Source organism: Malania oleifera, chromosome 2, assembly GCF_029873635.1.
Source record: "Malania oleifera isolate guangnan ecotype guangnan chromosome 2, ASM2987363v1, whole genome shotgun sequence".
Taxonomy (NCBI): domain Eukaryota; kingdom Viridiplantae; phylum Streptophyta; class Magnoliopsida; order Santalales; family Ximeniaceae; genus Malania; species Malania oleifera.
In genome coordinates, this window is record NC_080418.1 from 75,234,615 (window position 1) to 75,261,216 (window position 26,602).

The following is a 26,602-nucleotide window of genomic DNA, read 5'->3' on the forward strand; positions in this document are numbered from 1 at the left end:
TTGGAATTTAACCGCATTCCCTGAGGAGATGATCTAACCTTTGGGCTGAATATTACACAACGTAACTCCTATACTTGGGATAGCTTCCGAGCTACTCATTTTTTGAGTGAGTCAAGTTTTTGGCGCCGTTACCAGAGAATGTCGGCCTTAGTCTTAAATTAGCGTTTTTCCCGTCATTTTAATTAGTCTCATGAAAACAAAAAAAAAAAAATTGAGTTTTGAAAAAATAAACAAATAAATATGGCTGCACCTGCACCACACACGCTTATGGACTTTTTGCAGCTTCAATACACCACTGCACCATCTTCTACTGTTTTACCTACTGAAGAACTTGATTTCATGATGCAGCGCGGGAGAACGTCATTGCTACCTCAATTCTATGGGACAGAATTAGAGTGCCCTTATCGACATCTATCAGAGTTCGAGTTAACTTGCAATATTTTTCTATCTCATGCTAGAACTGATGAATCTACTAGACTGCATTTATTTCTTACCTCTTTGAAGGATAGGGCGCAGATGTGGTTTAATTTCTTGAGACCTCACTCTATCAATAATTGGGCTGATATGGAGCGTGAATTTCTGCATATGTTTTGTCCCTCACAGAGAACTCAATTTTTGCAGGAACATATTATTCAGTTTATGCAAAAGGGTGGATAGATTTTCCGGCTTGTAGGAGAGATTCAAGATTCTACGTACGTGTCCCAAATCACGAGTTTGAATCATGGAGGTTGGTTAATTGTTTTTATACCGCTATTACCCCTGATTGTAAGCACTTTGTCCAGACCATGTGCAATGGAGAATCCTTCAGCGAGGATCCGGATCAGGTGCTATCATTCTTTGATTACCTAGCTAAAAGTGTCCCACAGTGGAATACACAAAACAATCAGACACCCATAACAGTACACCCTATCAGCACAATTAGTGGTGGAGATGCATATGAATCAACATATTACCCAGGCACTCTATTACCTCAGTATCAGCCATAACAGACTCCTCAGAGTTGTGCGCCATTAGGATTTCCTGATGATAGCATGACACAAATAGTGAATATATTCTAGTGGTTCATGCAAATTCAAATCAATTAGTATACTCAGTATACTCAGGACTTAAATGAATTGTGAGACACCATTAATGCGATAAGCACACAGTTACATATCTTAGAAAAAGAGGAATTTTCCGTGGAACTTCAGCCTAGTCCTTAAGAATACCAGTAGCACCAACAACAAATACATAATGTTTCTCTTGAGATAGCGGAGGCCGCCATCACTTCGAGAAGTGGGAAAGAAGTTCCCCAACCTGAGATGCTCAACGCCAAACAACCAGTTATCCAGCACCTGAAGTTACAGCTTACACAAATGAAGTCAAAGAAAAACCAGAGGAAGCGGGCCTAGAAGTAAAGCAATCAGTTAATGAGGAGGTTGATATTAATAAGGAGTACCAACCTGTGGTACCTTATCCTCAGAGTTTGGCAGCGGTGGAACCGTCACTCCCGACTAGAATAACTATCAAGGAGCCTAATTCTGAAGCAGATCCTCGTAGTGGTAAGATAATTGGTACACCCGATAAAGAGGGTAAGAAGAATGGTGAATGTTTAACTTTCAAGAATCCAGGTAAAACTTTTAATGCTAATGCTTCTGAAGAACTAAAGGTAACTGTTCCAACAAATTTTCCTCAAACACTAGTTTGTAAAGAAGTAAATTTCTTGGAAAATATGCTGAATAAAGACCCTTTCTTGTTAAAACAAGAAAGTCGATCTGCACACGTACTGTCTAGTATTTTGACAAGTATTAACTCATTTGAGGCTGACTTTCGTGTAGGTATGAAGACTGATTCATTGTGGCGGCTCAAATTTGGAGACCCACTAGTCCAATTTATAGACCTGCACCCACAAGACAAAATCCCTCCATAGCCTCCACCAGACAACTATGATGTTTTTCTTTCCATTCTTTTCATTTTATTTTACCTTATTTTATTTTTAATTAATTTTCAAGTACATTTTCTTATAGTTCAATTTTCCTTTTCCATTACTTCTCCACCCAGGTACGCCTACTTTTCCGGTGCACAGTTTTTCTATTTCCCCTTATGCTTTCACATTGAGGACAATGCTCCACTTTAATTGGGGGGTAAGCATTTGCATGTGACACTGTGCACATATACTTGCTGGGTTTTATATTAATTTGAAAAAAAAATTCAAAGAAAAAAAAAAAGAGAAAAAGAAAGAGCATTGAAGATAGATGATTATGTCATGATTAACACTGACTTATACCCTTCACATACTTGCATATAACTTAAGAATTACACACTTGAGTCATTTATGCATAGGCTAGAGGCCTCACTTATCGAGGTGTCTTTAGAATGCCAAAATCGAGCTAAGTCGTAGCCCCTTAGGAGGCCAAAACCAAGCTGGGTTGTGGGCTCCACCAACCAAGGTGGTTTTGGAAAGCCAAAATCGTGTAAGGCTATAGGTCCTATGAGGCAAAAGTTAGGCTGAGCTATGGGCCCCACCAACTAAGATTCCTTTTGAAGGGTAGAATAAAGTGGGGTTATGAGCCTCATCAATCAAGGTACCCTTAAGAGGCCAAATCAAGTTAGGCCATTGGCCCCACTAATCAAGGTGCCCTTGTAAAGTCAAAATTGAGTTCAGTTGTGGCCTCACTAATCAAAGTGTCGTTAAGAGGCCAAAATCAAGATGGATTGTAGGCCTCACCAACCAAGATGCCCTTGGAAGACCAAAACCGAGTTGGCCATAGACCTTATCGATTGAGGTGCCCTTGAAAGACCAAAATCAAGCTAGATCATAGGCCCTGCCAATCAAAGTGCCCTTAGAAGGCCAAAATCGAATTGGGCCTTAAGCCCCACTGACTGAAGTGCCCTTGAAAGGCCAAAATCGAGCTGAGCCATGGGTCTCACCAATCGAGGTGCCCCTATGAAGGTCAAAACCAATTTGGCCTAACCAATCTCTTTAGCTAACCTCAACTACCTAGTGCATCAATTACTTTAACTATCTAATGAGGGAACCCACACACTCATAATGACAAACCTTAACCATCCACTCCGACAGAGAAACTAACATTCTTGTGGTAGAGAGAGGTAGTTATCCACATCTAAGTGAAGAGGATCCACGTCTCTGAGGCAATTAGGAAGAAGGGAGTCAGACAACAAAAGGGGTAAGTTCACCAAGAGGGGATGGATTCACTCTCTCCATTCTTCTCACTCTCTCATTTTCATATATTAATCAGAGAATTATTAAGTGATCAACTTAGGCATTAGAGAGATCCCCTAAAGGCTATCGGGACTTCCTAAGAGCCTACTTTTGATTTTACAAATCAAAAGTGAGAAAGATACTTTATTAACCTTCAACCTAATCGACATATGAAGAGGAGATCTACTTTCAAATATCAACAATTATAATTATTTTACTTAATTGTTATACTTTTAAATTTTGCAATAAAAATTTTGTTGGACATGACAATTGAAATTTAGTAAAAATATTTTAATAATTGACTTTATTAATTTTTTTGAACTTTATGTATATTTTCATTTCAATTATATTTAAATTCATGTGATCGTTTAAGTTTAATTTTAATCTAAAAGTGTATAAAATAAATGATTTAATTTTAAAAAAATTATTTCTTAAAATTAAAATTTTCGACAATAGGTTGTCAAAAAAATTAAAAATTATAAAATTTAGTTTTAATTTTTTTACAAATAATATAAAATCAACAATAGAAATAGAAAATTAATAATACAAATAAACACATTTATAAAAATATATAGTAAACCTTTGAGATTTCAAGCCTTCACCAAAAAAATGAATATGAAAATGATTTCAGTTCATAAAAGAGAAAAGAGTACTAAGGCGTTTTAATCAAAATTAAAATTTGGAAAAAGGAAAAAAACAGTTTGACCAGTTGAGATATAATCATACAGTTCCAATCTATATCTCATTAAGAGAAGAAATTTCAAACCATTTTTAAAAAGTCTCCCGTTACCCAAAAAATATGATTGAAGTCTAAATAAAGTCCTAAAGCGTAGTTCGCTTTCTTCCTGGATCCTGCTCTACAGTTCCCTCTCTCTCTCTCTTTCTCATCCCCAAAAGTAGCTACTGGTACCTCTCTCTCTCTCTCCACTTTCCATCTTGCTCTGATAGTTATTGCGCTCTCTCTCTCTCCTCCTGCCTTGGCAATTAATGCACCACCTCCGTTCTAATTATTATCTTCCTTTACTCTCTCTCTCTCTCTCTCTCTCTCTGTAGGTGCGGGTTCTAAGCTCAACTTCCTGATCCTCAACAGCGAAATCGCCCAAGAACAGGGTAATCCTACGCCTGTACGTTTTTTTTTTTTCGAATATTATTTTCTTTGTTGAGCGAAAGATTGATTTCTAAATTAATCTGTTTTCCCCAAGTATTTTCACATAATTTAATGATCTTTTTGGCTGGAGTAAAAATGACTGTATACAGTCAGTTCATGATTGTTCAGTGCATAAAATAATGTGAGATACATATGGTGCCGGTCCTTTGATTCAGTATCTTACTGTCCGTTTGGGTACCGGGAAAAACCGAAGAAAAACGAAAAGAAAGCACTAGTTTAGAATCTCTGTTTCATTTCGTTTTGCTTTGAATATTTGAGACTTGGATTTCTTTTATTTTTGCTGCATTTCTCACTAACCATGCGGAGGTTGGTCAGTTCTCGTTTCTTTGTTTCTACTTTTTCTCTCTTTCCGAGAAATCACGTAATATTTGCCAGATCTGTTCGATTTTTCTTTGATACTTTGTTTAACGAAATCATGACCCTACTCGGCCTTTTCTGCTTTACCGTTCTGCTTTTTCATGCCGTTATGTGAAGGGTAGAAATTGGAATTTGGGCAAATAAACATGCTTCTTGTCATGAGAGTGATATTCTCATATTCCGTCTACGTTTTGTTGCCCGTCATTGATGGCTCGGCTAAAAATTTGGTATTTTAAATTTCTCTTTTTTGTGTTTTTGCAAGACTAAGACTAGGGATGCTAAGACAGTGGTTCTTGACCGCCTCATCTCCTGATGGTGGGTGGGTGGGTGAGCAGAAGGTAAATTTATAATAATCATCTGGACATCCGCATTGCTCCTTTGGTTCCATCCAATTTCAAAATGTTTTTGCACGCATGCAGAGAGAGAGAGAGAGGGAGAGAGAGAGAGGAGAGAGGAGAGAGGATTTTCGTTTATCTTTTCAACATTTGTTTACAGTAGTTTTTGAAGATGGTTCTTGTAGGTAAATCAATGTTTGGTTATCTGTTTTCCTGTCTTCTCTAGATTCTATTTGATAAGACTACATAAGAACTCACAGTTTGGCATCCATCACATGAAGGACAAATGATCAAGACATGCCTATTCATTTTTTATTCGTTGATCACATGCAATTTTTTAAATGTACATGTTATTTGAAATGTTGAGTTACTGTACATGCTGCCATTTTTTCTTTATAGAACTTTTGAATCACCCATTTAAATATTTGACATTTTTTTGTTTTATTCAGCTGGTTTCATTATTGATTCACTATCCTTCAATGAATCTGCATTTGACTAGGATAAAGCAGACTTATATATTTTATGTTGAGGTGTAAAGTTCCTGTGGTTTGATGCATGAGAATCTTCAGAGTTTCTATGGCCTTTTGCTTGGTTGACCATCTGACCAAATTTAGGAAGCTTGTACAAGATCTCTTCTAGCAAAAGGAGGAGCCTCATATCCCATTTTTTAGTTGGATGTTTTCTTTTTGGAGCTGAGCAAATGGGTGCCTGTTGCTCCACTAGTAGTCGGAGTAGCTGTAGTAGCAGGAGCAATGGGGAGACAATTGCTCCAGCTTGTTTGGGGATTGGATTACATGGGCGCAAAAGAACTAAGAAGACATTCTCCGACCATGTCAATATGTTGCAGCATCTGCCTACCATACCTAACCGGATTTTCACTAATGGAAAGAGCCGAACTTCTTGTATATTCACTCAGCAGGGAAGGAAGGGCATAAACCAGGATGCTATGATTGTGTGGGAAGTAAGTCACGTTCTTTATGTTCAGAATTATATATGGTAATGTTTTTAGAAAAAATTCTTTATTAACCTTTAAATCCATGTAGGATTTCATGTCTGAAGATGTTACATTTTGCGGAGTCTTTGATGGTCATGGTCCTCACGGCCATCTTGTTGCTCGCAAAGTGAGGGATGCCCTGCCATTAAAGCTTCTATCATTTTTGCATTCTTGTGAATCCAAGCAAAATGGATCAGGTACTACTTGTTTCAAAAAGAATTTGAAATCTGATGGTGGAAATGTGGAGAATGTTGGCTCTAATGAAGATAGATTGGATTCTTTATGGAGAGAAGCTTTTTTAAAATCATACAAGGCTATGGACAAAGAGCTGAGGTCCCATCCGAACTTGGATTGTTTTTGCAGTGGTAGCACTGCTGTCACTATTGTGAAACAGGTATATAAGGAGGCACCAATCACTCTTTTTAATCTTGCATTGTTTTTATTTTTATTTTTTAATTATTTGTTTCTGCTCATTTTGTGTTTGCAAGGGGTCAAATCTTTTCATGGGAAATATTGGGGATTCTCGAGCAATCCTGGGATCTAAGGACAGCAGTGATTCTATGATGGCAACCCAGTTAACTGTTGATCTAAAGCCGGATTTGCCAAGTATGCATCATTAATCATAAAATTTATGCCTTCTGCTTTTTATATGACCCAACTCTGCTGATCAGTGGTTAACATCCATAGGGGAAGCTGAAAGGATTAAACGCTGTAAAGGTAGGGTTTTTGCATTGCAAGATGAGCCTGAAGTGCCTAGAGTTTGGTTGCCATTTGATGATGCACCTGGATTAGCTATGGCTCGAGCTTTTGGAGATTTTTGTTTGAAAGAGTATGGGGTCATCTCTATACCTGAATTCTCTCACCGCACACTTACCGATAGAGATCAGTTCATTGTTCTTGCTTCAGATGGTGTAAGTTCTTTAATGCTGCTTCTAAAGGGTATTTATTTCCATTTTATTTTATTTACTAAATTCATGCAAGTAATGCTCAACAATTACTGTCATAACCATTATCTTTTACTGATTATAAATGAAGAACTGTTGGGACGTACAGATAGTTTTAGTGCGCTGTGTTTGATTCTACTATCTGCCAACAAAAGCACCAAAAAAAAATAAAGTAATGATAATACTTAATTAGTTACATAATTAAATGAGAGTCACTAGGAAATTTTTTTGGCCAATCAGAAACCAGCAAAGGTAACATTGAATAGAATTATAAATATGTCTGTCTAAATTAAACTTTGTAGTTTATTCATTGCCACTCATGATTTTGACAGACATTTTTGTAGGGCTTATGCCCACCCACTAATTTTTATGATTTTAGACTATAATTATGGTATGAATTTGAGATATTGGGTTCAAGTAAAAAAGTAAATAAGCAAGACAATTAATAGAGTGAAATGCTTTGCAGTCTGCATTCTTTTTATGTTTGTCAAGCAGCTGCCAATAGTAATTTTTAGCTCAAAATAGTTGTTTGATGCAGCTGACCTTCAAAAGAAGAAAAAACAGAAAACCTTGTGTTTTTTAGGGTGAGTAAAGGTGCAGGGTTCAAGAAATTTATATTTTATTAGCATTGATATGTTTATTGTGATTAATGTGATTGTGTTGGAAACATGTCATAATATATTACTTATGAGGTTGTTTCTTGGGTTATTTTCCCTAAACAGCCCCTTGAGACGGCGTACCTTTCAATAACCAACTTGCAACTCTCATCCTAGGATTTAATATTTGTACATTATACATAAGTATGGTTCTACCTTTTCATTGAACAAAAAGTTTCTTCATGTACTAAATATGAGTTGAAAGAAGCAAGCAATATGTTGGGGAAGGAGAGATATGGAGGTGATGGTCAAAGCACAAAATTTCAAGACAAACCTTTCCCTAGTCCATTTAACACTAAGTAGAATAATTAATTACCATATAATCTGAAATAATCAGCAGCCAAAACAGATACAAATGAACCACACAATCACCACGGGAACACCAAATTTACGTGGAAAACCCTTCAGTGTGAATGGAAAAACCACGGGATGGAAGTCCACTTCCAATCTACCACTATATTAAATGGTAGGTTACAGTAGGTCACTAGGTCTTCTCTAGTTAAAACTAGAGGTATACATAAACTAAATTCATCTAGAACAAGAAATTCTTGGCATACAAAGTATCATGAATCATTACCAATAAAAGGTGGAATCAAATTTCAAGGAAAATGGAGAGGTCTCACCAAAAACAGAGGCTGCTGTCTGAGCGATGAAAACCAATGCAAATGACCTTCGAAAGACTATCAAACCAATCAGATTGAAGAAAGACAAGTCACACATGTGGTATATCACAAATCACCATCTGATCGTAATGATCAATCTGACTATGCAGACACCTCTAAACCCTGACTTTCATCTTGTTTTCTTCTCTCCTTTTTATCCCTTCTTTCTCCCTTTATGACTCTCACCATAATGCATGAAATTTTGTGACTCTTAGCCATAATTCTCTTTAATTTGCTACCTTTAATTTCTCCAAAGATGATCAATCATCTTCCAATCAAAGCACAATTGATTACTTAATGAATCATTCGATAACAGCGAAGTGGGTTAATTCAAACCATAAAAAATCTTCTTCTTCGACTTAGGCATGGATTCTACTTGAGCATTGACCAAGACATCTAAGTGGACCAATAACAAATGCTGGCCATCCTCCACATAGGAGGGAAACCCAACACAATATTGAAGAAAGAATTCATTTGACAGACAATTGGCTATTTATGGTTTAGTATAGCATTTTGATTTCACGCTAGAACTCCACATTCCAACCTAGGTTTGATTACATGCAGTTGTTTGGTGTGATGGTGGGTTGATCACTTTCCTCTTATTCATTTCTTATTTCCATATATATTCATTAAAGGCTCAATTTTTTTTAATGATTTTTCTGGGGAAACAAAATCCCTATAGAAAAAAAAAAAAAAAAAAAAGCAGCCCGGTGCACAATGCTCCCGTGTATGTGGGCTCCGGGAAAGGGGTGGACCACAATGGGTCTATAGTACGCAGCCTTACCTTGCACAAAATCCCTATAGAAGTGAAGTATTATTTATTTATTTATTTATTTGGTAGAATCTGCCCTCTTTTGTGTCTCAACTTTTAAAATGATGTTTGCTAAAAGGTTTCCTTTGTCCTCTCTGTCATTTGTTTCTTTTCCTTCTTTTACCCGCCCGTTCTTTGACACCGCCTTTTTCTCTTTCCTTTCGCCCGTTCCTTTTGATCCGGGAGCAAGTCTCAATGCATTTCTTCTTTTCCCTTTTTTGGGCTCTTTTTTCTTCTTGGTCTCTTCCCTTTTTTTCTTCTTTTCTCCTCTTTATATCTTTCCCCTTTCTCCCTCTTGTTTCTCTCCGTTTAGGTCCCCTTTTTTTTTCCCTTCCGTTCTAACGCCTTTTTTCTTTTCTTGGGCGACCCTCTGTCTTTTCTCTCTTTGCTTCGTTCGTTTTTTTTTCGTCCTTTTCTTTTATCCTTCCTATTTTGTTCCTCTCTATCCCGCCTTATTTGGCCCTTTCCTACGTTCTTCTCTCTGTTCTGTTCTACGCTCCTTTCTTTTCTCTTTTCCCTTTTCCTTTCTTTAGCCGTTCCCTTTTGCCAGCTTTATCGTCCTTTTCTTTCCTTTTTCTCTTTTTTTTCTCTTATTACCCTTCCTCTTTCCCCCGTTTCTCCTTGTTCCCATTCTCCTTTCTTTTCGTTTTGTCTTGTTTCTCTTTTTTCCTTCCTTTTTGACTTCCCAGCAATAAAGCAACCCGTGCCTGTCTTGGAAGTTGTTATTTTTGAAAATTAGTTTCCCTTTAGGTATATTGTGATAAAAATCATAATATTGACAACCACATATTATAAAAAGAAGAAAATAAAATAAAAGATGGAAAATCTAGAAGATTAAAGAATGGAAAAAGATGTCCGAAGTTTAAAAAATTACTTTACGCTATCAAGTTTCTCATCGACTGCAATCATTTATGAATCTTAATTAAACATCATAATGGTGGATCCAAATCCTGACCAGATATATAAGTATTAATTATGATAGCTAGGCAAGTTAGGGGAATGTGAATTGAAATACCCATTATCAGACCCAACTAAGGACAAGGTGAATTGAAGGTTTTTTTTTTTTTTTTCCCATAAATTTTCATAAGAGCAAAAATTTTGTTTTGTTTGTGCTTTTAATGCTCAAGGTGATATGTGATTATGCTTGTCTTTATGTTTGGTTTGAGCATCATGAAGAATGGAATTGGGTAAAGGTCTTCAGGTATGTCATTTCCCTCACTTGGCTCAATAGTTTGATGGTTTGCTATGGCTGGAGCAATGTTTTGTAAGGGGAGGAATAATGGAAGGCATTTTAACCCTACTAATGAGGCAAGTCATAAGCCTCAAGGCATTAAGGCATTGGCCTTTTGAGAAATTTATTTTTTACGTACAAATATATAAGTAAACTACATGCATGCTGAAGAAATAAAAGAAAATTAGGAAAATTAAAATTTGAACCTATAAATATGAATGTGATCTGTGGAATGTTTCTTGGTCATTCTAAGCATACGCATTTAAATTCATTTGAGTAAACTATGCTAAGAAATGATCATGACATTACAAAGCCCGAGTTCTGTTCATGATCCAAGCAATTCCCAGTTCAGTCAATTGCTTTGGAAAGGTTTAGGTTCAAGAGCTTTGGAGAGTCACTCAGATTGAAGCACTCCTGAATCCTCTCATATATGCATCTGTTTAATTTTGCTGCCCTAGTTTGCTGACCGAATCCAACTTAAGTTCACGAACCTGAAATGCATAAATCTCAACCTAAAAACACAAAAGGCAGATCATTTGCATAAATACATAAATGTTAATGTACTATGCATTTACCTCTTGGGAATTCGGTTTTTTAGACTGTGCCTGGGGCATTTTAGCCACACCTCATCTCAAGGCAAGCCTTGATTGCTCATTTTAAAACTTTGGGTTGGAAAAATTATGGAAATGCTATGTAATTAAATTAACTTATATTTTTTAGAAAACTTATTAATGTTAGGTAATGAAAATTCTGAGTTTTGTTTTTGTGAGTTCCTTTTTTCCACTGGGGAGGGAGTAGCTATTAGCAAATTTTAACTCAAGACTGTAAAGTTTTATAGTTTTGAGAAAATTTTGCTAATGCTTTGATGATCGTCGTGAATTTCATCAAGAGTCTGCTATTATGTCTCATAGATAAAAGTCATAAAGAAAGCATCCTTTTTCAGAAAGTGTTGCATACATGGCATATAAATTATAAACGTGATTCTTTCATGTTATAAATTTCTGGTAGAACTTAAAATATATTCATTTGTCTTAGGAAAATTCCAGATAAGCACCCTGGATTTTCTTTGACAATTATACTGACACATCCTCATGTTCTGCAAATAGTGTCGACTTTGGTCTCCTTTGTAATTGGGTAGTCTTTGTTGCATTGGCTCAAGTTCCATTGTTGAATCTAACACAAGCATATATCGTTACATGGACATAAAAGAAGTCAAATTGGAGGACATTTAATCATAGGACATGAGTTAAAATCAAGTCATGTGACTGCCCCTTGGTTATAACACTCAATGTCACAATTATACTACTGAATGATATGGTTGATTCTTTGTGAACTATGTTGTTTTTGTTTTTCTCGCTTTCTAGTTTAAACTGCTCAGACCTGGCAGGTTCATGCCTCGGTCGCCAAACCATACTATAAGATTTAGTTGACTTATTCTTCCTGTTGAAATACTCCTCCATTTGGATGGTATGTAAAGCTTATCCTTTTCTTCTTTTCTTGTTTGTGGTCCTAGATATTTTAAGTTCAATGTTTCTTTTTTATTTTGATTTGACTTGGGCATCATTGGTTCAAGTAATGGAAACCACTTCTTTTCATCATTGAACTGACTCTTTTATTTTTAATTTGTTGTTCTTTGTTTTGAGAAATAATTAGTGGTGATGGCAATAGAGTTTTGAAACACAGACTAGACTAGAATAGACAGTTTGACAGGGTCATACTGGAACTTGACACATTAGTGGTCTGGATAATACACACAGCTGGTAATAGTGCAAGCCTTTACCAGGGATTCCCACATGTATCCTTCCATGGGGAGCCAATTACAATGCAGATTGTTTGTCTTTCTTATTAGACAAATACATTCAATTTTATTTAGAATGGACCAAAAGAGTTATGGGAGGCCATTTTTCTAGAAGGTTGAAGATGAAGAGGCTCTTCACTCTTAGTTCTTGTCTCGCTACTCTATTTTTCCGCTCTTCGGAAGAGTCTGTTGGCTTGAAGGTGTGTGTGTGTGCAGGAATGTTTAGGGAAGGTGTGTGCTCTTGTCCCTTTTTTTTCTTTTTTTTTTTGCTGCAATTTTTCCAAAATCTTGCATTATCCTCATAAATAAGGGAGGTTATTTAAAATTTCAAGCAACAATATCTTAAATCTCCTCTTTTTTCACACTACCACCTACATGAAGCCATTGACTTTGGTACATGGGAATTCCTTTTGGTTGCTTAAAGGAGGACTTTCAATGCAGGGGACTAAATGCAATTGCTTGAAATTATCGTTTTTGCCCTCAATTATGAAATTCTCCAATAGTGAACTTGCATGCATGCAATTGTGAATTGATTGCTAATTATCTTATGTTTGTACCCTTGTATGAGGTTGGACCTGCAGCGCATGCGCATGAGATTGGTTGAGGGAACAGATAGATAGTCTCTATTTCAATTTCAGTCCTGGGATGTCCCTGCAGAGTTTTGACTTTACAGGCTGAAACCAGAGTTTTGTTAAGGAGTCTCAGCCCCCTTAATTTTTTTCTTAAGCTGCTCAATCTTCTGTCATGCATTGTTTTAAACATGTGTCCCCTTCATCTTTCTCATCTCAACTAGCCATATGTGGCAACCTTATTGGACCAACAAATCTGCCCATTTGTTGAGCTTTAACATGGTGTCCTCTCTTCTTAGAGGATGACAACTCGTGCACATGTCTCTTCCCGATAAATATCCCAAGCTCACTCTTATTGGGTCATGACACTTGACACATTTGCTAGCCAACACGCACACATACACACTCTCTAAAAAATCCTTCCTAGGCCTGGAATCCATCTACCTTAGGGATCCCAAGCCATTTGAATTTTTTCACTTGCCATCCCTTACCCTTGAGCTTCCTCAGAAATGTGTGGGTTTCCTTTTTTAAGTACTTGGGTACAACACAGGCTTCCCCTCCTTCCAAGAACCACTCTACAAAGAACAGAGTATGCAAATTAATTAATCTACAGCAAACATGAAGACAAAGTAAAAAAATGTGCACGCATAGTAATTTCCAAATCTGTATTGAAAAGAAAAGAAGTATCTTAATGAGTCCCCTACAACCCTAGCAAAGCTGACATAGCCTTTTTTTTTTTTTGAAGCCTAAAACTCAAATTGTGCTGTGCAGCAGGCCCATTCTACCCCTTTTTGATTAAGATTGGTTTGCGGTTCCTCTTTAAGAAGCCTAGTCAACCATAGTGAAGTGAAAAGTTGCTTGATGTCTCATGGAATAGTCGAGTAGGTCATTACTGTCAAGACTCATCTTGACAGTGATTTCAAAAAATTGATTTCTATCAAATTCTTTGGACTGGCAAAATGATTTAGAATTTAAGGCTCTGTTGATTTGTGGAAAACAGTTTTATTTTCCATTTTCAGTTTTCTATATAATTACAGAACTGTCACTTTATTTTTCGCTTCTAAATTTGTGTAGGCAGTGCTTTCAACCAAACTTACCTGGTTCATAAACCATTTAAATCTTTTTTTTACTGATTATAAAGAAAGAAAAAACAAACTGTTGGGACGTTCACGATTTAGGTTTTTTTAGTTGAGCTTGTTGGTTTTTTGATTCTAACTATTTCTTGCCAAAACAAAAAAAAAAACAACCAAAAAAAAAAAAAATTAAAAGTGTTAATGATAATACTTTTAATTAGTTAACATTAATTTAAATGGAGGGGAAAGTCACTAGGGAACATTTTTTTTTGGCCCATCAGAAAAAAAAAAAGGCAACAAGGTAACCATGATAGGGGGAATTATAAAATTATGTCTGCTCAATTTTAAAAAAAACTTTGTAGTTTTTATTTTTCCATGCCACTTTCTGGGAATTTTGGGACAGGGAAATTTTTGTGGGGTTATTTGCCCCCACCCACTTAATTTTTATGATTTTAGGGGGGACTTATTTTTAAATTATTGTATGAAGTTGAAAGATTATTGGGTTCAAGTTAAAAAAAAGTAAAATAAGCAAGGGGGGGGTGGAACCAAAAATTAATAGAGTTTGAAATTTGCTTTGCAGGGTCTGCATTTATTTTTTTTTTATTGTTTCAACGCACGCGGGCCCAATAGTTAAAATTTTTAGCCAAAATAAAAATAGTGTTGATTGTGCAGGGCTGGGGGAACCTTCAAAGGGAAGAAAAAAAAAAAAAAAAAAAACAGAAAAAACCTTGTGTTTTTTAGGGTGGAAGTAAAAGGGTGGGCAAGGGTTTTCAAAGGAAACTTTTTTAAATAAATTTTTAATTAAAGATTGATATGGTATTGGGATTAATGTGATTGTTGTTGGAAACAAAAAACATGGTATTTTAATATATAACTTTGAGGGGTGTTTCTTGGGTTTATTTTCCCTAAAAAAAAAACAGCCCCTGGAGGGGGGGACGGCGTACTTTTTCAATAAAAAAAAAAAAAAAACCAAACTTTTTGGGGCCAAAAACCTTTCATTCCTGGATTTTTAATTTTGATTTTTGTAACATTATACATTTAAGTATGGGTTTACCTTTTCTGAAAAAAAAAAACACCAAAAAAAAAAAGTGTATTTATGTAACTAAAATATGGGAGTTTGGGAAAAGAAGCAAGCAATTATTGTTTGGGGGGAAAGGGAAGGGGAGATTTTGATGGACGGTGGATGGGTCAAAAAAGCCCACACAAATTTCAAGGACCCAAACAAAACAAAACCTTTTCCCCTAGTTCCATTTTAAACACTTTAAGTAGGAATAAATTTAATTACCATATAATCTGAAAAATAATCAGCAGGCCCAAAAAAAAAACAGGGGATTTTTTACAAATTGGAAAACCAAACAACAAACCACGGGGGAAAGGGGGAAAGGGGGGGAAAACAACACCAAAATTTACGTTGGGAAAAAAAAAAACCCGTCAGTGTGAAATGGTAAAAAAAAAAACCAACGGGGGATGGAAGGTTTCCCACTTCCATATAACACTATATTTTTAAAAAATGGGAAGGTTTAAGTTAGGGTCAAACTTAGGTTCCTTCTTAGTTAAAAAAAAACAGAGAGGTATTTAACATAATAAAATCATCTTAAGGAAAAACAAAGGAAAATTTTTCATTTTGTTACCAAAAAGTATTCAATGAAATCATTAACCCCAAAAAAAAAAAGGTGGGAATTCCAAATTCAAGGGGAAAATGGAGAGGTCTCCCCCAACCAAAAAAAACAGGGAGGTGCTGTCTTGACGCGATTTTTTGAAAAACCAAATGCCAAAATGGGACCTTCGAAGGGGGGGACTATCAAAAAAAAACCAATTCAGGGGATGGAAAGAAAAGGGGGAACCAAGGTCACAAAATGGTGGTAATATCCACCCCAAAAAAAATCAACCATTTTTTGAAATCGTTAAATAGCAATCTGAACTAATGCAGGACACCTTTTTCTAAAACACTGGGGGGACTTTCATCTTGTTTTCCTTCTCTTCTTTTTATCACTGTTTTCTCCCTTTATGAACTCTTCACCATAAGGCATTGGAAAAAAAAATTTTTGTGGGAAACTCTTTAAGCCATAATTTTTCTTTAGGGCTACCTTAAATTTCTCCAAAAGATGAATTCAATCATCTTCCATCCCAAAAGCCCACAAATTGATTACTAATGAAAATTTCATTCGATAAAAAAAAAAAAAAAAAAAAAACAGCGAAGTGGGTGAATTTCAAAAAAAACAAAACCATAAAAACATTCTTCTTCTGTCGGGAACTTTTAGGCATGGATTTCTTACTGAAGGGGGGGCATTTGGACCCAAAGACAAATTCTTAAGTGGGGGACCCAATAAAAACAAAAAAATGCTGGCCCCCATTCCTCCAATTAGGGAGGGGGAAAAAAACCCAAAAACAACAATATGAAAAGGAAAGGAAATTCATTTGGACCAGGGGGACAAATTGGGGGGCTATTATGGTTTTAAGTATCGCCATTTTTGATTTTCCACGCTAGGGGGAACTCCACATTTCCAAACCCGGGTTTTTTGGATTTTAATGTTTCTGCAGGGTTGTTTTTTGGCTTTTGGTTTGTGTGTAGGGGTGGGTTGATCCCAACTTTCCCTTTTTTCGTATTTTTTCAAAGTTTTTATTATTTTCCCCATTATTATATTCATTTAAAGGCCAATTTTTTTTAAATGATTTTTTCTGGGGGGAGGGAAAAAAAACCAAAAAATCCCTATAGAAAAAAAAAAAAAAAAAAAAAAAAAAAAAAAAAAAAAGGGCAGGCCCGGTTTGCAACAAAATTTTTGCTTTCCGTTTTATTGTGGGCTCCGGGAAAGGGGGGTTGGGACCAACAATGGGTTCTATCGTACGCCAGGGGGGCCTTGAACCTTTTGCAACCCAAAAAAAAACATCCCCTATAGGGGGAAAGTGGGGAAAAAAAAGTATTATTTATTAGTTATTTTTATTTTGGGGAGACATCTGGACCTCTTTTTGTGTCTCAAAAAAAACTTTTAAAAAAACAAATGGATGTTTGCTCTAAAAGCAAAAAACTTTAAAAAAAAAAAGAAAACCCGTTTGGCCTGTTCCTTGGAAGGTTGTATTTTGTTAGGGGAAAAATTAGTTTGCCCCTTTAGGGTAATTATGTTGGAAAAAAAAAAAACTTTTAATAGTTGACAAAAAAACCCCCACAGTATTGATAAAACGAAGGAAAAAATAAAATAAAAAGATGGGAAAATTTTCTAAGAAGATTAAAGAATGGGAAAAAAAAAAAAAAGGATTGTCGAAGTTTAAAAAAAAAAAAAAAATGTTACTTTTACGATTATTTTTTTCAAAAGTTCTCATCGGGGGGGGGACTGGCATTCATTTATTTGAATCTTAATTTTTAAAACATTTTCATAATTGGCGGAATTTTTCCCAAAAATATCCTGACCAGATTATTGAAAGTATTTTTAATTTATGGGATAAAAAAAGATAGCCAAGTTAAGGAATTTTGGAATTTTTTTTTGAAAAAAAATACCCATTTATCAGGACCCAAAAAAAACTTAAGGGGGGAAACAAGGGTTGAAAACTTGAAGGGTTTTTTTTTTTTTTTTTCCCATAAAAAAAAACTTTTTTTTCATTAAGAGGCAAAAAATTTTGTTTGTTTGTGGATTTTTAAATGCTTCAAGGGTTTGGGTGATATTTTGTGAATTTATTTTGCCTTTGGTCTTTATGTTGGTTTTGAGGCAATCAATGAAAGGAATGGGAGGGTAAAAAGGTCTCAGTATGGGTTCAATTTCCCTCCTTGGGGCCTCCAATAGTTTGGATGGTTTAGGCTATGGCTGGGAGGGCAATGTTTTGTTAAGGGGAGGAATAAATGGGAAGGGGCTTTTTTGTTAAAACCCCTAATAATGGAGGCAAAGTCAATAAGCCTCAAGGGCATTAAAGGGGCCATGGGCCCCTTTGAGGGGGAACAATTTATTTTTTTACGTACAAAAATCTCTACAGTAAACTACATGTTTGGCATGCTAAAGAAAAAATGTAAAAGGGGAAAAAAAAAAATTTAGGAAAAAAATTAAAAATTTGGGACAACTATTTAAATTGAATTGTTGAAAATCTGTGGGGAATGTTTTTTCTTTGGGGGTTACATTCTAAAGGCCATACGGGCATTTAAATTTCAATTTGAGTAACGAGTAAAAAAAAAAAAAAAAAACTATTGGATTTAAGAAATGATTCATGAAACATTTACCAAAAAAAAAAGCCCGGAGTTCTGTTCATTGGGATTCCCAAAAAGCCAAATTCCCCAGTTGCAGTTTTCCAATTTGGCTTTTGGGAAAAAAAGGTTTTAGGTTTTCAAGAGCTTTGGGAGAGTCCCCAACTTCAAGATTGAAAAAAGACCACTCCTGGATCCTTATTCATATATTTGGCAATCGGTTTAATTTTGCTTTTGCCCCTAGGTTTTGTGACCGAAAATCCCAAAAACTTAAGTTCCAACGAAAAAACCTTTGAAATGGGCATTTTAAAATCTTAAAACCTAAAAAACAAACAAAAAGGGCAAGTCATTGGCAATATTTAAAAATACATAAAAATGTTTTAATTTTGTTGATATGGCCATTTTATTTTACCTCATTGGGAAAAGGGGGGAAAGTTCGGGTTTTTTTTTAGGGGGGGGGGGGGGGGGGGGACTGTTTTCTGGGGCCTGGGGGCATGTTTAGGCCCACCCACCCCCCCCCTCATCTCAAGGGCAAAAGCCCTCCTTGAATTTGCTCATTTTTTAAAAACTTTTGGGGTTGGAAAAAAAAATATGGAAAATTGCTAATGTAATTTAAAATTAACTTATATTTTTGTAGGGAAAAAGAAAAAAAAAACTTTATTTAAGGGTTTACGGTAAAAAAAAAAAATTCTTGAGGTTTTTTGTTTTTGTGGGGAGTTCCTTTTTCCCCCTGGGGGGAGGGGGGGAGGAGGGTAAGGGATTAGCAAAAAAAAAAATTTTTTAAACTCAAAGGGGGGGACTTTGTAAAAAGTTTTATAGTTTGAGAAAATTTTGGCTAATGCTTGAGGATCGTCGGGGGACATTTCCATCAAGAGTTTGGTTATTCTGTCTTTCATAGATAAAAAAGGTCATAAAACGAAAGCAGCCCCTTTTTTCCCAGGAAAAAAAAAAAAGTGTTGAGAAAAAAAAGGTTTTGCATTTACATTGGGGCATATTTAAAAAAAATTATTAAAAAGTTTGATTTACTTTAATGTTTATAAATTTCTGGTAGCTGGAAAACTTAAAAAAAATATTATCAATTTTGTCTTAGGGAAAAATTTCCAGATAAAGCACCCCTGGGGATTTTTTCTTTGGCAATATTTTACTGGACCAATTCCCTCATGTTCTGCCAAAAAATAGTGTCGGAACTTTGGTTTCTCCCTTGTAATTGGGGTAGTCTTTGGTTGCCATTGGGCTCAAGTTTCCATGTTGAATTGGAAAAAACTAACACAAGCATATATTCGGTTTACATGGGGGGGGGGGGGGACATAAAAGAAGGTCAAATTTGGAGGGGGGGAAACATTTTAAACCAATGAGAACATTGTGGAGTTAAAAAATCAAAGGGTTTTCATGGTGAACTGCCCCCTTGGGTTATAAAAACACTCCAATGTTCAAACCAAAATTCTTTTTGACTCTGGGGAAAGATTTATGGTTGATTCTTTGTGGAACTTATTGTTGTTTTGTTGTTTCCGCTGTTTAAAAAAAACTGCTCAGGACCCTGGGGCCAGGTTTCTGCCTCGGTCGCCAAACCATTTTATTAATTAGGATTTTAGTTGGGGGGGACTATTCTTTTTCTGTTGGGACAATTTTTTTTTTTACTCCTCCAAAAATTTTGGGGGGATGGGTATGAAAAGCTTTATTTCCTTTTTATTCTTTTTTTTTCTTGTTTGTGGTTTCCTAAGGATATTTTTAAAAGGTTCAATGGTTTACTTTTTATTTTGGATTTTTGAACTTTGGGCATTCCATTGGTTCAAAGTAGGGAAAAAACCCCCACTTTTCTTTCATTCATTGAAACTGGGGGGAAACTATTTTTATTTTTAAATTTGTTGGTTTCTGTGTTGAGAAAAATTTAATTAGTGGGTGATGGCAATTAGGAGTTTTGAAACAAAAACCACCCAGGGACTAGGGGGGGACTTAGAAAGACGTTTGGGGGGGGGGAAGGGGGTCATTTTACTGGAAAAAACTGGACACAAATTAGTGGGTCGGGATTAATACCACCCCCACCAAAACAAGCTTGGTAATTAGTTTGGCAAGCCTTGAACCAGGGGGGGGATTCCCCCCACAGTATTTCCTTCCCATGGGGATCCAATTTTACCATGCCAGGATTGTTTGTCTTTCTATAGAAACAAATTTACATTTCGATTTATTTTAAGAATGGAACCCAAAACCAAAAAAAAGGGGAGTTATGGGAGGGGCCATTTTTTGATAGAGGTGGAGTTAAACGATTTGAAGAGGGTCGTCACTATTAGTTTTCTTGTCTCGCTACTCTATTTTTCCGGCTTTCGGAAGAGGTTCTGGTTGGGGCTTTGAAAGGTGTGTGTGTGTTTTTGCGGATGTTTTAGGGAAAGGTTGTTGTTTGCTTCTTGCTTTTTTTTTTTTTTTTTTGCTTTTTGCAAATTTTCCAAAAAATCTTGGGCAATTATCCCTTCATAAATAAGGGAAGGTTATTTAAAATTTTTCAAAAGGCACAATTAAAATCTTAAATATCTCTTTTTTTTCACCAACTACCACCTAAATTGAAAAGCCCATGGGGGGAACTTTGGTAAAAACATGGGGGAAATTTAATTTGGTGCTTTTAAAAGGAGGGGGGGATTTCCAATGCAGGGGGACTAAAATGGCAAATTTGCTTGAAATTATCTTTTTTGGCCCTCCATTATGAAATTTCTTCCAATAGTGGAAAAACTTTGCATGCATTGCCAATGGTTTTGAATTGATGCTAATATTTTATGTTTTTGTACCCCTTTATGAAGGGTTGGGGAACCGGCAGCGGCATTGGCATGTGAAGATGGTGGAGGGGGAAACCCAACTTATAGATTAGTTCTCTATTTTCAAATTTCAGTTGCGGGGAATCCTGGTTCCCCTGCCAAGAGTTTTGGACTTTTAACCCAGGCTGAAAACAAAGGGGGGATTGTGGTAAGGGGAGTCTCAAAGGCCCTAATTTTTTTTTTCTTAAAGGCTGCTCAATCCTTCTTCATGCCATTTGTTTTAAAAAAAAAAAAAAACATGTGTCCCCTTTCATATTCTTCAATACTCAAACTTAGGGGCGGCCATATTGTGTTGGCCAAAACCTTATTTGGACCCAAAAAAACAAAAAATTCTGGCCCATTTGTTGAAGCTTAAACATTTGTGGTCATTATTCTTTCTTATGGGAGGGATGGGGACAAAAACACTCGTGCCACACATTGTCTGCTACGATTTAAAAATACCCAAAGGGGCTTCACTTCTATTGGGTCATGGGGGGACACTTGACCACCCCCATTTGGCTAGCCAAAACACGCAACAACATTTTACCACACTCTCTTAAAAAATTTCCCTTTCCTAGGGGGGCCTGGAATCCATCTAAACTAGGGAATTCCCAAAGCAAATTTGGAAATTTTTTTCAACTTGCCATCCCTTTACCTTGAAGGGCTTTCCTCAGGGGGAAAAAGAAATGTGTGGGTTTCCCTTTTTTAAAGTTACTTGGGTGACCAACAAACGGGCTTTCCCCTTTCCTTCCAAGAAAAAAAACCCCCAACTCTACAAAAGACAAGAGTATTTGGCAAATTAATTTTAATCTTACCAGCAAAAAAAAAACCGATTGAAGGGGGGACAAAAAGGTTAAATAAAAAAAAAATTGTGGCACCGGGCTAGTAATTACAAAATCTGTTAATGGGAAAAAGAAAACGGGGGGAAAAAAGTAGAATATCTTATATTGGAGTTCACCTTTTACAACCCTAAGCAAACGCTGGGGAAATACAGCCTTTTTTTTTTTTTTGGGAAGGCCATTTAAAAAAAACTCAAAATGTTTGGCTGTGCGCAGGGGCCCATTCTACCATTTTTGATTAAGATTGGTTTGCGGTTCCTCTTTAAGAAGCCCTTAGGTCAACCCTTAGTGAAGTTGGAAAAAAAGGTGCTTGATGTCTTCATGGACAAAAATAGCGGAAGTAGGTCATTTACTGGTTTCCAAAGGGACTCATTTTTTCTTGACAGTTGATTTCAAAAAAAAAATTGGATTTCTAATCCAATTTCTTTTGGGACTGGCACAATGGATTTTTAGAATGTAAGGCTCTGTTGATTTTTTGTGGAAAAAACAAACAGTTTTTATTTTTCCATTTCCAGGTTTTATTTATATTTTTCCAGAACTGGGTCCAACTTTTAATTTTTTCGCTTCTTAAAAATTTTGTGTAGGGGAAGTTGGGGAAAAAACATGCCTTTTTTTACTATTAACTTAGGGTTTTTTCCTGTATGTAAAAATCTGGGTAAAGTAAAGGGAAGTCAATGTGGGGATTTTTTGTAATTATTGTGTGGAAAATTCTGGGGGGGAAAACAATTAAAAAATATAAAAAAAAAAACTGTTGTTTCTCCCCACGAACCAAAAAATGGGGCCCTATATGTTTTTATTTGAAAGGAGCATGGGGGAGTTAAACTTTACAAAGGAATTTTTGAGGGATGACTCCCAAAGTTTTCCTGAGTAGGGGAGTGGCAGGTTTTGTTTTGGTTTTTAACTAAAACCATTGATGTTTTCCCATTTTCCAAGGTTTTTTCTATAATAAAATTTTAAACAGAAAAAAACTGTTACTTTATTTTTCGTTTCTAAATTTGTGTAGGGAAGTTGGAAAACATCTTTTTGCTATTTACTAGTTTTCCTGTATAAATCTGGTAAGTAGAAGACAAGGTGGGGCCAAGTTTGTTAATTATTTGTAGAAATACGGAAAATTTAAAAAATAAAAAATAAAAAAAAAAAAAAAACAAGTTTTCTCCCACGGGGGGGACCCAAAATAGGGGGGGCCCCTATATGTTAATGAGGGGGGAGGGCATGGGGGAATTACTTTACCAAGGAACCTTTTGCTGGGGACTATTGACTTTCCAAGTTCTCCTTGAGTTTGAGGGTGGGCCAGGTTTTGTTTGTTACCTTACCGTTCCTTGGATGGAGGGCCTTTACAGGGGAAGAGGGGAAGTGGAAAAAAAATGGCCTATTTGGTTGTTTTTTTAACTCTGTTGGGGTTGTTTGTGAGTGGTGAGGTTGTGAGTTTGAAGTTTTTGTGCTGTGTTTGTGTGAGAGGGAGGGGAAGAAAGGGAATAGATTAGAGGGGAGAATGAGAGGAGGGAGTTTAGAGTGTTCATTTCTATACTTTTCTTTTTTTTTTATTCCTTTTTTTCAAAAATAAAAAAAAAAAAAACCTCGGAAATTTAATTCATTTGAAGAGGGTGTTTTTTTAAAATTTTGAAGAAGAATGTGGCTAGGGTTTTGAAAACCCAAAACAGGCAGGAAATAAACAATCTTATGAATGGGGGAAAAAAAGGTTTTGAAAAATTCTTTATATTAGGATAAGATTTGTATAAAGTGTATTCCTATATGGATTCTGTTATATTGAAATCCGCTGCTTAAAACACTTGGGGGGGGGAAAAAGTTAGGGGGAATTAATTCCCTAATGAATTAAAAAAAAAATTAAATTTAAGTCTATATTTGTAGGGTTTACTAAAATAATTTTTTATTATGAAGAAAAAAAAAATTTTTTAAAAAAACATTAATTGGAGAGATGGGAAAAGTGTTGGGGGGAAAACTGCCCTTAATTTTTTGAGGGAAAAATTTACTTGGGAATTTCTTTTGATTTTACATTATTGTTAAGCTATGGTTTTCAGGGGCTGTGTTTCAAAAGAAAAAAATTTGGGACCTTCCTTTCAGATGGGAGAAAAATTAGACTGTTTAGGAAAGTATTAAAGTTTTCTTCTTCCATAGAAATTCCTAAAAAAACCCAGTTAACTTTTTGCAGGTTTTTGGGGGATGTATTGAGGCCAATGAAGAAAAGGGGTTTGAGGATAGTAATCCTCAGGCCAAATTCCAGGGGTTGCAATCGGCTGCAAAAGATTTTCCGTTAAGGAAAAAAATTTGGGCTGCTTTTCGAAAAGGAAACTTGAAATTACCCCAAACTTCAAAAAAGATTGGACGACTGTGCAAGGTGGGGGGTTCTTGCTTGGTTTTTGGATGGGAAAAAAACAATGGGGGGGGGGGAACTCGGGAGTTCCGATTATTGGAAGGAGGGCCATTGTTACTCATTTCCGAAAAAAAAAAAACCCCTCCAAGAGGGCAAAAAATTCATTCTTGTTTACCGGCAATGGAATTCCAAGATGATTGGTTTTCAAGGAAAAAAAACTCCGAAACCATCTTTTCTGCAGGGGAGGCAAACTTTTCCACGTGGAGGGATCATTCGGAAGAAAAACTGAAAACCACATAGAAAAAAAAATTGCTAAAATGATGGGGGGAAGGTAATGGAAAGGGAAAAAAAATTGTAGGGAGCTTTTGGAAAGACCAGGGGGAAATGGTTCAGGTTTGGAGGTTGTACACGAATGTGGAACTACCCACTTTGTTACAAAAAAAAAATTCCAAGGGATTTTTTTTTCTGGGGAGGAAAAGGTCACAACCAACTTGAGCTCCTTTTGAATTGTTGATTTTGCTGAGGAAAACTGCAAATGTGAGGGGGCTTTTGTGGTGTGTTAAATCTTTGGGGCTTTTAAAGCCCCTGTAAAAAACAATCCCAAGGAAAGAAATAAGGAGGGGATCTTTCAGGGGTGGGTTTGGCCATTTTGTTTTTGAAAGTTTGGAGCCCCCCAACTAAGCTCTTCTTTCTCTCTCTTTTTTTTAAAAACAACAGGGTTTTTTAACAAAAATAAATGGTGTTTGGGGGGGGCTTTATTCATTAGTTCCTCATTTTCAAAAAACGGCCGTAGGGGGAAGGGCCAATTTTTGGTTACATTTATTCAGGGCAAAACCTGGTTTAAAAATAAGAAAAAAAAAAAAAAAACAGTGCCTTGTTTATTTCCCAATATGTTGGATAATAAATTTGTGGGGGGGGGACGAGTACCACCCCCAGGGGCTTACTGGTTAAAGGTTGGACATTTGGGAGTGCCATTAATTTTTTGTAATTGAATTTTAATGCGGATTTTTTTGGGGAATTTATGCCACTTTGGAAATTTTCAGTGTTTTCCGTATTATTGGTTTCAACGTGAACGACATTCCGCGCTCTTTTTGCAAGGGCGATCCCCCACAAATTTCATAGGAGGAGGTAAAATTCAGGGGAAATTTCAAGAGGTGGAAAAAACAATAAATTCGGGGGGAGGGGTTTGGGGGAAATAACCTGGACCCTCGTTGAGGGAGGGTAAACTTCTTCTTGACCCCAAAAAACCCGTTAAATTACACACATGGACAAACCCACACTTTGGGGGTATTTTAATTGGGCGTTACTTGTTCTGGGGAAAAGTCGTTAGTTCCCATATGTGTTTATTTTGAAAAATTATAAACTTATATTAAATTAAAAAAAAACTAAAAGGTTTTGGTTTCAAAACTTTTAGGGATTTTGGGAGGGACGGCTTATCCTTGTAAAAAAAAAAGTAGTTCCCCCACCCTTCTTGGAAAAATCTTTGTTTACTCTTGGGTTGGAAATTCTGGGGCTTGGCGCATAATCGCAGTTGGATGTTTTGAGGTTAAAATTCTAAGGGGGGGAATCTGGTATTTTTGAGTTTCCCAGTATTTGGTTTTTAAGGAAAGGAAAAAAGGAAAATTTTGTTTACAATTTGTATTAAGTAATAAAAGTTCAGCTGACTTTTAATGAGGAAAAAAAAACTTCTAGAATCTGTTTGAAATAAGAATTTGAGGAAAAAAAAAAATTACAAAATATATTGTTCATTAGATTCATATGCTATTAATTTTTAATATTTATTTTAATGAGATAAAAAATTTAAATTAAATGTTAATGGTTTTATAAAATTAGTTTGTTTTTATTTTTATTTTTTAGAACTGAACACGTAAATTAGCTTTTAAAAATTTTATATTTCTAATATTTTCATAAATGGCCCTTAAAAAAATAGGGGCAAAAAAGGCGCAGCTGTTCCCACAGTGGGTCGCTATTTGTTGCTGAGCTGAGCATTGATAAGAGTTGCTCAATTATATGACCTAGAAACTGGAAAGAAAAGGACATAGGGGTTGTTTGGGTGCCCAACATTTTACACTATCGCATGTATCAAAAGAAAGAGAAAACAAGTAAAGTGGGGTTATTCAATTTCTGCTTAATACTTCAATTCACCACCAGAAAGTTGGCCTGAGCACTTCATTTGACTGTTGAACTACAGATGCTCAGCAAGAAGATAAAAGAATTCTCAATGCATGCTGTGATCTCTCTCTCTCTCTCTCTCTCTCTCTCTCTCTCTCATTTACTAGTATTTAGAAGTTGTTGCTTTCAAGAATCGTGCGACTTTTTTTTTAAATCGTCCTTCGACCGTGATCACCTAAAGAATATTAAATAATAATGACTTGAAGGACCCGGGGTATACTCTAAGGATCACTCTAATGATTAGGAAATGAAAGGTTTAGATTGCAATAGTAAATGAAGAGTGAGTGATAATAAGATGTTTACTTCCTCCTGAGATCCCTTTTTATAGTGATGAAGGTCGATTCCCCTTCAACTTGGCATTTATGAGTGTGTCATTATGCTTAAGGGGGGTTATGGGTGTCTCGCCATTATGCTTAGAGGGGTTATGGGTGACTCAAGGCAGTTTTGCAGGACATCAATAGTAGCTCTTGTAATTGCATCGGAGGTTATGGATAACCTGAAGGCAATT

General features: G+C 36.0%; 1 protein-coding gene across 6 annotated transcripts; it reads left to right on the forward strand.

The window, feature by feature from the left end:
* The first annotated feature begins 4,003 nt into the window (after window positions 1–4,003).
* Window positions 4,004–24,616, forward strand: LOC131149615 (probable protein phosphatase 2C 52). 6 transcript variants are annotated; one of them, XM_058100229.1, is made up of 8 exons: window positions 4,004–4,108; window positions 4,256–4,312; window positions 4,990–5,065; window positions 5,562–6,023; window positions 6,106–6,450; window positions 6,545–6,662; window positions 6,744–6,967; window positions 23,761–24,616. In XM_058100229.1, the coding sequence occupies exons 4-8, from the start codon at window positions 5,763–5,765 to the stop codon at window positions 24,220–24,222; spliced, it is 1,410 nt and encodes a 469-aa protein (XP_057956212.1). In that variant the 5' UTR covers window positions 4,004–4,108; window positions 4,256–4,312; window positions 4,990–5,065; window positions 5,562–5,762; the 3' UTR covers window positions 24,223–24,616. The 6 variants fall into 6 exon arrangements, with proteins under 6 accessions (XP_057956212.1, XP_057956208.1, XP_057956207.1 ...); XM_058100225.1 differs by lacking the exon at window positions 4,990–5,065 and having other exon boundaries at window positions 5,512–6,023; XM_058100224.1 differs by lacking the exon at window positions 4,990–5,065.
* Window positions 24,617–26,602: the final 1,986 nt, after the last annotated feature.